Source organism: Apus apus, chromosome 24 (genome assembly GCF_020740795.1).
Source record: "Apus apus isolate bApuApu2 chromosome 24, bApuApu2.pri.cur, whole genome shotgun sequence".
In the NCBI taxonomy this organism is placed as follows: domain Eukaryota; kingdom Metazoa; phylum Chordata; class Aves; order Apodiformes; family Apodidae; genus Apus; species Apus apus.
Window position 1 is genome coordinate 581,059 of NC_067305.1, and position 13,042 is coordinate 594,100.

Genomic DNA, 13,042 nt, shown 5'->3' on the forward strand with positions numbered 1-13,042 from the left:
GCAAAAACCTCTGCCCCACAAGTCAGGGAAATAGCACATAGCAGGCATATCTCATAGCATATCTCACAGCAGGCCACCAGAAAACAGGCTTATTTACTGGGAGTAGAGGAATGATGAAATTCAGGGATCTGGGATTCATTTCCTATTTAGGTAACAGTGTGACACAGTTGTTTCAGAGTTTTTGCTTTGTCCTCTTCTCTGATTACCACACATCTTTCCTAGTTCTGTACCTGTGACTCCACACCCAGCCCCACTCCCAGCCAGCAGGAGGCTGTGTCTGCTCATTACCACTGCTCCTAAAACGCTGCTTCAGCTTCCCTCCTGTATTGCTCAAGTACCAGCAGATGCTCAGTGAGAGGAGATGTCTTCTTGCTCTTTGCTCTGATATCTGGAGCCTTGTAGAGCTGTGACAGAAAATTACCCTGACTACTGGGACATCACTCTGCTCTGATCCGATCTGGGCACAGCAAAGGGTCAGATCATGCTCAAAGCAGGAAGAATTCTTGAGGACCTTAGTTACCATGTTTCTATGGATGTTTCAAAGCTGCCAAGTCCTAAACTACCAATTTTCTATGAGGTGTAAACAAAGTATGGTCTTTTCAGAGGTTCAGTTCTTAACAGACTGCAGCGTGATCCTCACTGTTAGAGGGTCATGCAAGTTGTCAGCCTTCTTACCGCGTGTAAGGGTTGTTGTCCAAACCGCAAAGATTCTTAATGAAATAGCCGTAAAAATATTTCAATATATTCAAAACTTCACGTCCAGCATCCCAAACAACTTGGTAGAAATCTTTCCTGAGCTATTTTAGTTTGAACTGGGTGAAACAGCAGGTGAAATTTCACTGCAACAGCCACAAAATGGCAACATCACAAGCAACTGCAAGTTCTCCTAGCAGAAATCTCTTGGCAACTGAATTCCAGACATCACGACCAGCTCTGCCTGTAGTAAAACACAACAAAGTCTGTAATAGTAACAAACTAAAGGAGTAAGTCAGTTGATAAGAGAAGTCCTCTGGCATTCTCACATTCATGTTGCATTTTGTTTCCAGAAGCCTTGGCTGTGGGACCATAGAGAGTGCTGGACAGGATATCCACAGCAGGTGAGTCATGCAAGAGGGAAAACTGCTGTTGTAAACCATGTGTTGTCATTGTCTTTGGAAAATCAGTTTATGTTAGTGACAAAAGAGAGGGCGCTGAATTAAATGCAAGGGAATCTTCTCTGGCACCTGGAGCACCTCCTCTCCCTCCTTCTTCACGGACCTTGGTGTCTGCAGAATTGTTTCTCTCACATAATCCCAATCCTCTCTCCCAGCTGCTCTTACACAGCATATTTCTTAGATATGTTCTCACAAAGGGGCTGCCTCTGTGGGTCCATCTTGGAGCTGGCTGCCACTGGCTTTGTTGGACATGGGGCAGCTTTTGGCATCTTCTCGCAGAAGTCACCCCTGCAGCCCCCCAACTACCATAACCTTGCCTTGTAAAGCCAATACAACAGGAAACTATGACCTAGTGTCTGTCACGGAAACATGGTGGGACTCACATGGCTGGAATGCCACGGGTGATGGCTGCCAGGTCTTCAGGAGAACAAGGAAGGAGGTGGGGTTTCTCTGTATATTAGGAGTTGTGATGGATGTCTAGAACTAGACTATAATGATGACAAGGTAGAGTGTGTTTGGATCAGGTTTAGGGGCAAGGCCAACAAGGCTGATATTGCTGTAGGAGTCTGTTATAGACCTCCCAAGCAGGGCAGTGAGGTGGATGAGCTGTTCTATAAATACCTGGGTGAAATCTTGTGGTCATTTGCCCTTGTTCTTGAGGGGACTTCAACTTCCCTGATGTCTGCTGAAACTACAACACAGCAGAGAGGGAACAGTCCCAGAGATTCCTGGAATGTATTGAAGATAACTTCCTGACACAGCTGGTGAGTGAACCAACCAGGCAAGGTGCCCTGCTAGACTTGCTCTTTGTGAGCAGGGCAGGGCTGGTAGATGTGACAGAGGCTGTCGTGGGCACAGCGACCGTGAATTGTTAGAGTTCTCTATTCTTAGAGGTGCCAGGAAGGGTGGCAGAAAAACTGCCACCTAGACTTCTGAAGGGTGAAGTTTACTTTGTTCAACACCCTGATTGCCAGAATCCCTTGGGAATCTGCTTTGAAGGGTTTAGGCATCCAGGAAGGCTGGGTGCTCTTCAAGGAGGAAGTCCTGAAGGCACAGAAACAGGCCATCCCCATGTGCTGTAGGGTGAGCCAGAGGCAGAGAAGACCAGGCTGGCTGAACAGGGAGCTTTGGCTGGTGCTCAGGGAGAAAAAGATAATCTATGGCCTTTGGAGGAAGGGGTAGGCCATTCATGATGTCTGCAAAAATGCTGTGAGGCTCTGCAGGGAGGGAATGAGAAGGTCCAAGGACCAGCTAGAAATTAATCTTGTTTCCATGGTAAAGGACAACAGGAAAAGCTTCTATAAATGTATTAACAACAAAAGAAAGACCAGGGAGATCCTCCATCCCCTATTAGATGCAGGAGGAAACATGGTGATGAATGATGAGGAAAAGGCTGAGGTGCTTAATGACTTCTTCACCTCAGTCTTTAGTAACAGGACCAGTTATGTTGAGGGAATCCAGCTCCCTAAGCTAGGGGACAGGGACCAGGAGCAGAGCAATCCTCTCACAGTCCAGGAGGAGGTGGTCAGTGACCTGCTGCACCACGCAGACATGCACAGATCTATGGGGCTGGATGGGATGCACCCAAGAGTGCTGGAAGAGCTGGTGGGGGTGCTCACCAAGCCACTTTCCATAATTTGTCAGCAGTCCTGGCTGACTGGGGAGGTACCAGCAGACTGGAAATCAGCCAGTGTTACCCCATATAAAAGAAGGGATGCAAGGATGATCTGGGAAATGACAGGCCTGTTAGTCTGACTTAATCTACCAGTGATGCTGATGGAGCAGATCATCCTGAGCACCGTTATGTGGTGCATGCAGAACAACCAGGTGGTCAGGCCCAGTCAGCATGGGTTCATGAAGAGCAGGTCCTGTTTGACTGACCTCATCTCCTTCTACAACAAGGTGACACACTTATAGGATGAGGGAAGGGCTGTGGATGTTGTCTACCTTAACTTCAGCAAAGCCTTTGACGAGGTTTCCCACAGCATTCTGCTGGAGAAGCTGGCTGCTCGTGGCTTGGATGTGCACACGCTTTGCTGGATAAAAAATTGGGTGGACAGTGGGTCACAATCACTGAATGGTGAAGGTTGGAAGGGACATTAAAGATCATCAAGTTCCAACCTCCCTACTATGAGCAGGGACACCTCCCACCAGACCAGGCTGCACAAGCCTCATCCGACCTGGTCTTGAACATTTCCAGGGATGGGGCAGCCATAACCTCCCTGGGCAAACTGTTCCAGTACCTTACTACCCTCATGGTGAAGAATTTCTTCCTGATATCTATCATCTCCCCTCTTTCAATGTAAAACCATTACTCCTTGTCCAGCTTTCCTGGATATTTGGACAAATTTCTTCACAGAAAGAGTGGTGAGGCCTTGGAACAGGCTGTCCAGGGAGATGGTAGAGGTACCATCCCTGGAGATGTTAAAAAACAAGGCAGATGTGGTGTTTCAGGAGGTGGTTTAGTGGTTGGGGGTTATAGGGTAGATAGTTAGACTTGAGGATCTTGAAGGTCTTTCCCAACCTTGATGATTCTAAAACCAGAGCTAAAAATGTCCCACTGGCAAAGAGCAAGAAAGGTTAAGGACAAGCCTGTGTATTAGCAGGAACAAAGAAGGTGTAAAATACAATTTCTACTAAACAGAGCGTGCCCTGTGGTACAGACAGTGACCCAAAAAATGCCATTTCTCCCAAATAATCTTATATTTGGGGGAAAAAAATCGCTCTGACCCAGAGCTCCTGTTTGGATAACCTCCTGAGAGTGAACAGCACATACCAGCCTGGGAGATGTTAATGTCTCCCATGGTAGCACCAGTGCATCCAGCTGTGCTTCCTCTTGTGGCCAATCCCTGGTGCTTCAAAGGAGAGCAAACTAAAATCTATGCAGGCCATAAATCAACACCTTGGGTAGAGAAAGCCCAAACATATGGGTAATTAGGAGCACCAAACTCCATAATTATTTGGAAAGTCTTAACTGCAAAGCCTCTTCAGTCATAGTAAATTTTTTCTATCAAATAGGTTCAGGTTTAAGGAGGATATATAGGGGCACAACAGTGAAAAAATTACTTGATAAACAGCACCTATCATGCTGAGTGGGCCTAAGCTTTTCGTTTTCCAGCTGTAAAACCTCTGAAAAATTACCCAGAAGAATGTAGATTATCATTCACACTGAGACTCTAATTTCCTCTCATTAGTTTAATGAAACTGAAAAATCTGTGGTAGAGCAGAGGGTGTCTGAAGCATCTCCTTGAATCATAGAATTATAGAATCAGCTGGGTTGGAAGGGACCCATCAGGATCATGAGTCCAACTCCTATCCCTGTGTAGGGCACCCCAAGAATCATTCCATGTGCCTGAGAGCATCATCCACAGGGTTCCTCAACTCAGGCAGCCTTGGTGCTGTGACCACTGCCCTGGGGAGCTGGTTACAGCGCTCAAGCACCCTCTGGGTGAAAAACCACATGGTTTTATGTTCCACGTAATGTCTCACATGGTGCAGTAAAGTAGAATTTCCCCTACTAGTTATTTTGGCCTCAGCACAGATAACATTTCATAGAGTCATAGAAAGTTTTGGGTTGGAAGGGACCTTAAAGATCATCTAGATCCCCCACAGGGGGGCGCAGGCAGGGACACCTCCCTCCAGCCCGGGCTGCTCAGAGCTCCATCCAACCTGCCCTTCAACACTGCCAGGGATGGGGTTTCCACGACCTCCCTGGGCAATCAGTTCCAGCATCTCACCACCCTCATAGTAAAGAATTTCCTCCTAGTATCTAATCTAAATCTCCAAGTTTTAAACCATTGCCCCTTGTCCTCTCACTACGTGCCTGTGCAAAAAGTCCTGCCCCAGCTTTCTTGTAGGCCCTTCAGGTATTGGAAAGCCACTAGGTCACCTCGGAGCCTCCTCTTCTCCAGGCTGAACAACCCCAACTCCCTCAGCCTGTCTTCACAGGGGAGCTGCTCATCTCTGATAATTTTTGTCCCCCTCCTCTGAACTCTCTCCCAGAGCTCCATGTCCTTATGCTGGGGGCTCCAGAACTGGACACAGTGCTCCAGGTGGGGTCTCACCAGAGCAGAGTAGAAGGGGAGAATCACCTCTCTCGACCTGCTGGCCAAACTTCTTTTGATGCAGCCCAGGACACCACTGGCTTTCTGCAAGTGCACCAGTTGGCTCATGTTGAGTAACTAAGTTTTTCAGTTGAAGTATTTCCCCCTGAAGCTGCAAGAGCCAGTTTTGTTGATTTGGTTGTCTGATATTATTTTGCCTAGGAAGTAGTCTTCACTACCAGTCCTTGCTCTGCTTTAGCTGATGGGTATTACACTCTCTCTCACAGCCTCTCCAACCCTCTGTGTTCTGGTACTACCTGCTGGAACTCTCCTTCTACTGGTCACTGGTCTTCACCCTGCCTTTTGATGTGAAGAGGAAGGTGAGTGGCAGGCTCAAGGAAGAAGCAAGTACAAACAGGTCCCAAGCTGAACCCTCAGGAGAACGATCTCCAAGAGCACATGTATAGTGCTAGCCTGAGGTTGGGTGGCAGTCCATCCTTTGCTTATTCCCAGGAGTTTCCATTCCTAGTCACTGGCTTCCCTCTCCTCTGGGAAGTGAAGAACACAAACTGTGTCACAGAGAGGTGAAAACTGCTGCAGAGTTCTCAAGATGCATCATGTATTTTATTCTCTGCTGCCCCCTTTCCCTCCAGGACTTCAAGGAGCAGATAGTCCATCATGCTGCAACCATCTTCCTGATCAGTTTCTCATACTGTGCCAATTACATCCGCATTGGGACACTTGTGATGGTGATTCATGATGCTTCTGATTGCTTCCTAGAGGTGAGCTCCACAACCTACCTGCCAGGCAAAGCCTGCTTAGCAATGGTGCTCTTAGCCAAAGGGTGTCTTTTGATCTAGCTATGGGCCAAGCATTATGGTGTTTCACAGATAACTCAGGACTGACCTCCTGACCCAGCCTAGGGTGCCCTGCAGAGCCAAGAGGAGTCATGATTACCTGCATGCAAATTGTGTCATACCTGGCTCCTTAAGCATGTGGAGATGCCCTGTGTTGGCCTGCTGTTTTATTGTTCTTTCTCCTTCCAGCCAACTAAGATATTCAATTACATGAAGTGGAAAAAAACTTGTGACAGCCTCTTTTTGATCTTCTCAGCTGTTTTCCTCATCAGTCGCCTGGTCATTTTCCCCTACACGTGAGTCTGCTGCAGTCAAGGGAAGTGGAAATGTTGCCTTCTGAGAGACAGGATCGTTCACCTGGGGGCTCAATCTTCTGCTGAAGCCTTTGCTTTTCACTCCTGGAGCCTAATGTCCCAGTCCTCTGCATGGGCTGCAGTGCCACATGGCTGTTGGACCTGCCTTGGGTTAAACTGGGGTGGTCTGCCTTGGAGTTCACAGAGTAGTCTTAAGTGTACTGCAGAGGAGGAGTCCTTGGCCTGTGGCTCCACCCTGCTTGTTTCTGGTGGGGAACTGAGAGTTGGTTCACATGTGTTTGTATATAAGAAGGAGATGAGTGACCTAAAACTTCCTCTGTGATGAAAGCTTCCTGGGGCTGAATTATGGCCCTACTAACAATTGCTTTCCCTCCACTGCAATTTCCTCTGTCTTGCAGAGTGCTCTACAACACCTACTATTACTCCATGGAGATCTTCCAACCCTTCTATGGATACTACTTCGTGAATACACTCCTGACAATTCTGCAGCTGCTGCATGTCTTCTGGTCCTGCCTAATTATTCGCATGGTCTACAAGTTCATTCTCCAGGGCACAGTATGGATTTATTTGTAATCTCCTGTTCACCACCTGGGGAGGGGGGGCCCACCTACACTACTTGGCAGCAAAAGAGGTTCATCTGGGATGGGTTCCTTCTTGCCCTACTGAAATTATACAGGTACATTCCTAACAGGTGAAAGGAGCACCCATATACAATCAGGTAACGTTGACCCAGAAAAAAGAAAAGATTGTAGGAGTCACTGCAGTATTGGATCCATTTCTGATGGTTGGGTTCAAGAAAAAAGTGGACCGGATTTCAGGGGAGATTTCTGTGAACAAAGCCAGTGACATCTGAGTAAGGTTCCCAACACTTGGTCCAGTATGATTTGCATTTGTAATGAAACTCAGAAATCAGGGTGGGGAAAGTTGACATGATTGGTGAGGCCAGTGCAGAAGTGCTTTCCTTATAGTACAGGACTTTGAATTACAGAGTTACTGCAATCACAGAATGGCTGAGGTTGAAAGGTACCTCTGGAGGTCTCGTCCATACTGTCTGGCTGAAGCAAGGTCCCCTAGGTAGGTTACACAGAACCACATCCAGACAGGTTTTGAGTATCTGCAAGAAAGAAGACTTTACAATCTCTCTCTCTGGGCACCCTCTGCCAGTGCTTGGGCACCCTCACAGTGTTTCCTGCTGTTCAGAGGGAGCCTCCGGAGTTTGAGTTTGTGCCCATTGCCTCTAGTCCTGTCGCTGGGCACTACTGAGAAGAGCCTGGCTCCATCTTCTTTACGCTCTCCTTTCAGGTATTTATATACATCAGTAACATACCTCTGAGTCTCCCTTTCTCCAGGCTGAGCAGTCCCAGCTCTCTCAGCCTTTCCTCACATGTGAGGTGCTCCAGTCCCTTCATCCTTGCAGACCCTTGCTGGACTGTCTGTGGTGTGTCCATGTCTCTTGTGTGTCTGAATACTGAACTGGACACAGCCCTCCAGGTGTGGGCTCAGCAGCACTGACCAGAGGTGAAGGATCCCCTCCCTCAACTTGCTGGCAACACTTCTGTGCAGCCCAGGAAGGGCAAGGGCACATTGCTGGCTTTTCTTCAACTTGGTGTCTGCCAGATCCTTCAGATTTTTCTTAGAAAAGCTGTTTAACCCCGAGCAGTACCACTGGTGCCTTGGGATTGTTCTTCCTCAGGTGCAGGACTTCACACTTCCCCTTGTTGAACTTCACAAGGTTCCTGTCAGCCACCACTCCAGCCTGTGAAGGTCCCTTTGGAGGGCAGTGTGATCCTCTGGCATATTGGCCACTCATCTCAGGTTTGTGTCATCAGCAAACTTCCTCAGGGTACGCTCCATCGTCCAGATCATGAATACATGTTTTTATGGATTATCTTACACTTCTGTAGATGTCTACAGAGTAGATATTTCTGTCCAAATGAGCTGTCTGGCCTCTTATGCTAGCAGCAGAGATACAGAGCCATGCCCAAAGCAGAAGCCATTCAAGATGGCAGCCAAGTAGTTCTGGTCATCTCTGTCAGTCCTGGAGCAACCCTAGATCAATGTCTGAGGTGGGGCTGTACAAACTTCAGTGGAATGCTTCCCACCCTTTCTGCCATAGCCTGTAGTGTTTGCTGTGAGACCAAAGCATGAAATTCTTCCCCAAATCAGAGACATGACCTAATGGTGTTAGATTGGCCATGTGCCAAGGACGTGCCAAGGTCTGGTAGTTACAAGTCAGTGTCTTGTGGGAGTCAATCTCATAGCCCAGGATGGGTTGTTTTCTTAGTATCCAACTGCGGGATTCTGTCTTATAGGAACTGAGAACAAAGCATGAAAGGCCCATCTTCATCCATATTGTCTCCATTTTCTTTATCTGCCTTCCCTTAAGGCAGAACAGAGCAAATTAGTTGCAAATTAGGAAGCAGAAACTTCACAGGACAGAGAATGAAGACACAACTGAAGATGCCCTTGTATTGTTTTTCTAATTCTAATGTCCCTGTGCTGTAGATCAAGACTCCTTTGTAGTTCCTGAACTGCCAATTCCAGAATGATCCAGTCTAGGTTGTTTACAGAAGATAGCATTACCTACTGGTATTGTCCTTGAAGGCAGTTTGAATTCACTGCAAGTTTAATTCTTACAACTGTCTGCATTTGGGTGTTGTAATCTCTAGAAAGAGCATTAGACCAGATAGACTCCTTAATGTGATCCAAGAGATCTCTTCAGAAGAACATACAGGGTGAATGGAGACTACAAGTGTCTGTGCAGGAGCTCACATGCCCCTGAGGAGTTTCCAAAGCTGGTCTGGCAGAAGGGGTTTGTTGCTTTCCCTCAGAACACTCTTTCCAACAAGGAATTTGACACTGCAAATTCATCCCTAGTTTTGACATCTTGTATTGCAGAGCAATACAGGCAGAAGCAGCCTGGCATGGCAGCAGGTGCCAAGCTTCTTTTTCTGAACTGTCACTTTGTCACATTGTTTCTTCTTTGTCTTCCTTTTAAGGTAATGAATTACATATTAACAAAAGTGGATTGCAGATCTCTCAGCCAATAGCAGGAGGAAAAACTGGAATATAAATCTAAATGTAAAGAGAGTCAAATGGCTTTGTGTCAGGTTCTTGGTTTGTTTCAAAATGTGTGCGAAACCGTCCAGAGCCATGACCTTGGCCTGTAGCCAAGCAAGGGAGGTGTGGTCAGAAGCTATCTCCTCATCCCTTTGCAAAATGTAAAAGAGTTTGATTAACTGCCTCACCCCATTGTTCTTCCACATGGTGATTCTCAAAGGAGAAATATGAATCTCCTCAGTCTTACATAGAATCATAGAATCATAGCATGGTTTGGGTTGGAAGGGACCTTAACGATCACGTAGTTCCACCCCCCTGAAAGGGCAGGGACACCACCTGCTAGATCAGGTGACTCAGTTGTCCTCAGCCCTGAGGGTCTGTGGTTTGGTGCTGCTTCTGAACCTTTCCAGTAATTCCTAATGGCTAGGAGGGTCACAGCTAGGATTCCACTGAGGCTGAAATCAAAGAGACAGAGAGAATCTGTTTCCAAAGGTCATGTAAAAGCTGAAGTGCAGGGTAGAACTTTGTGTTGAGGGCAAGTGGCTGAAGTAGCAGATGGATATTTATCCTCTGGCACTGCTTCTCTTGCAGACTTCTCTGTATTGCTTCTCATTTACATTTTTCTGTAGATAGAAAAGGACATGAGAAGTGACACAGAAGAAAGTGACAAGGATGAAGAAGGAGAAAAGATGAAGGAAAAGGAGAAAAACGGGATCACGTCTTTCAGCAACTTAACAAGCAACAATTCTATCCAGAGGAATGGGGCTGAGCCACGGAGCAGCAGAACCCACCTCACTAATGGCCACGTCAAGGAAAGATAGCTGCTGCTCCTGTGCTTCTGGTCTGCTCTGCAATGAACCCAGTCCTCTGTCTTTAGAAACAGTTTTGCTGATGATGTAGATAAAATGGAGTGCAATTGCAGTATCATAGCTGAATTCCTGCTCCCCATAAACAAGTGTTCGTAGTCAGTGATATTTGAAGGACTTTTTTTCAATAAAAGCTTTCTGTAGGTTGTAGGCCTGAAGCAGATAGAAAGGGATCAACATGGTTTGACTTGTGTTAGACTGTACCATAGTTGTTGTTAGATGTTTTAATCTTGAAAAATACTTTTTAAAACAGGTGGATAAACTCTGGCAACGTCAAGTCTTAACCACCTGCTGTTGTTTAGTCTTGATCAGCCTCTAAAGGCCCTGACCTGTGGCCACTAATACTATGGCTAACAAGTGTGAGACTCTAAATCTTAAAAGGAGTCACCTATTTTGAGAAGACAGGTGCTCCATATGCACTCAGAAAATTAAAACTGAGCATAGTGGAATGGAAGCTTCAGAAAGACACAGGAGAAGACTTTTCCTTCTCAAAGGAAATGCTGCTGGGTACCATATGACCAGTTTTGTAATGATGTGGATCTCAGTGCCTTCTCATGTCAGCATTATTGCCACAAAAGTGGGAACTCCAAAGCCCAGATTGGAGTGAGTACCCACTCAAATCATAGCTGAAAGAGCCAGGAAATCCTGGCAGCTGTGTCTAAACTGTCAGGTAATCCTTTAAACCTGTCTTGGAAGAAAACACAGCCAGAAAAAGGGAGGTGACAAGAAACTAGATAATCCAGGAGACAACACTGATTAAGTGCTCATGTTTTCACCTGGTGTGATTGGCACAGTGGGAAATGTTTACAGAGGCAGGTTGTCACAAGAAGAGAATGTATTTCCCCTGTCTTCAGAGGAAAAAGGATCCAGAGAACATCTGCTGAACCTTATGGAATGATGCTTTAATGTGGCCTTCTAACTCTAGGGCCTTTGCCTAGAGGCTAGCAAGTTTAAAGCAGTAGTCCATGAAGTCATGATGCAGTTCTGATTCAGTTGGTTTGTATCTTATATTCTGTTGGATTCTGTAATTCCTTGAAAGACATAAACTAGTGTGAGATGAGATTCTGTTTTATAGATCAATTAATCTATTAAAGTATTAACAGATTCACTGTAATAAGTGTAGGGACTTAGGCTGCTGTGGCCATACAGACACTTTCCTCTATGTGCCCAGTAAAGGCCAGTCCTAACTGGGGGGGAGAGTCCTTAAAGGGTTAAGCTAGTAGAAGAGGCCAGCTGCACCTATAAATCTGTCACTTAAACTTGTTGTTAATTAGCTGTGAAATTCTTCTTCATGAACCTATCTGTAGTTTTTAGGAATAGGCTACCAGAGGCCTTGAAGAAGCTTCTCAACTGAGATAAGGAATGTCTTCTGTCTCTGCAACTAATTCCATTGCTGATAAAAGGAGCAGGAGATGAAAAGACTCCCTGAAAAGTGATGGACTTCCCATAATAATTGTGGGACACTTGTTTAGATTTAATTGACCAATGAATAAGTAAAATGCTTATGTAATATTCGCGTGGACACCACATGAACAAGAAATTGATTGCTTAGCTAAGCATGTGCAAGACAGTAGATAAACAAGCCTTAGGGTATAAATTAGGTGGTGTAATAACAATAGGTTAATGACCATTGCTGCTATTAATAGTTATAATGCTGCTATTACTACTGCTGATGTAGTTGTTGCTTGGCTTGCTAGATTCGCTTATACATTTATTTTGGAGGATTTTCACCTGGTATTCAGGAGGGAATGTTCATCTGTACCAACTTTTGCCCAGAATAAACTTGTCCTGATTGAACCAGAACAGAGGTTTGTGCCTAATTCGCTTCAGGACCTGGACCAAGGAAATGCCTGATTCGAGGAGGTGGTGCACATGTTTAAAATTAAAAGTCAAGTGACATCATAGAAGGACAAGAAGGTTTTTGGGGATTCCACTCAGTTCACCTCAGATGTGCCTGAGAGCCCTTTGGTCTGAGCTTGTATGTGATCATCTTGGGTTTCAGTCAAAACCCACTGGATAATTTCAGAGAGGACAAAAGTGGTTCCAGCACAGGTGGTTCCAGGGCACCAACACACTCTGGGAGTGGAACATCTGCTCCTGCATTGTCACTTAAATTCGTGTTTGCTAAAGATAATTTGTCTCTGAAACCTTGAGCTATTTTGAAGTGCAAAGTACATGTCCTATATACTGTCATGTTTCTTTCATCTGAGGCTACAATCTTGCTACTCCCCTGCAGGGGATGTGTTCAGAAGGGATGGTTATATATAATTTTGTACCACTGAATGTAAATATTCTTTATAAATTGCTTTTGAAATGTTTTGCTGTCTGGGCTCTTGTCCACTTACTTAACCAGCAGGAGGTAACCTGGCTAGTTGCACCTGGTACGGGGATGTGTGCTGAGGAAGACACGTGTGGTGCCCTTGCCAAGGTCGATACACATGCAGCATGCAGGGAGGGGGTGTTGGGTACCCAGGACACTCAGCCATGCCAAGCCATGCCAGTAGGGAGCTGCAGCTGCCTTATTTGTCTCCTACGAGGTGAAACTGCACTTGGTTGTGGAACAAGGGACACTTTAGGGCACCCCTACACTAGACAAGGGGTGATCCAGGTGACTTGGTACTGCCAAGGCCGTGGCAAGTCTGGGGAGATGCTTTGGACTTGCAAGGGTAGGATGAGATAAATTAATGTCTGTTCTTCTTTTTCATGAGGTTTTAGATTAGGAAAGGTCTGTGTTATAAAATCACAGCA

The 13,042-nt window shown here is 46.0% G+C and overlaps 1 protein-coding gene across 1 annotated transcript in view; it reads left to right on the plus strand.

The window, feature by feature from the left end:
* LOC127394125 (ceramide synthase 4-like) overlaps nucleotides 1-12,097 on the plus strand; it is a 51,907-nt gene extending 39,810 nt beyond the window's left edge. The window contains exons 7-12 of the mRNA XM_051639904.1: nucleotides 1,047-1,097; nucleotides 5,485-5,577; nucleotides 5,851-5,979; nucleotides 6,244-6,350; nucleotides 6,767-6,923; nucleotides 10,058-12,097. Coding sequence (XP_051495864.1) covers nucleotides 1,047-1,097; nucleotides 5,485-5,577; nucleotides 5,851-5,979; nucleotides 6,244-6,350; nucleotides 6,767-6,923; nucleotides 10,058-10,249 — 729 coding nt within the window. The 3' untranslated portion in view covers nucleotides 10,250-12,097. The remainder of the gene's footprint in view (nucleotides 1-1,046; nucleotides 1,098-5,484; nucleotides 5,578-5,850; nucleotides 5,980-6,243; nucleotides 6,351-6,766; nucleotides 6,924-10,057) is intronic.
* Nucleotides 12,098-13,042: the final 945 nt, after the last annotated feature.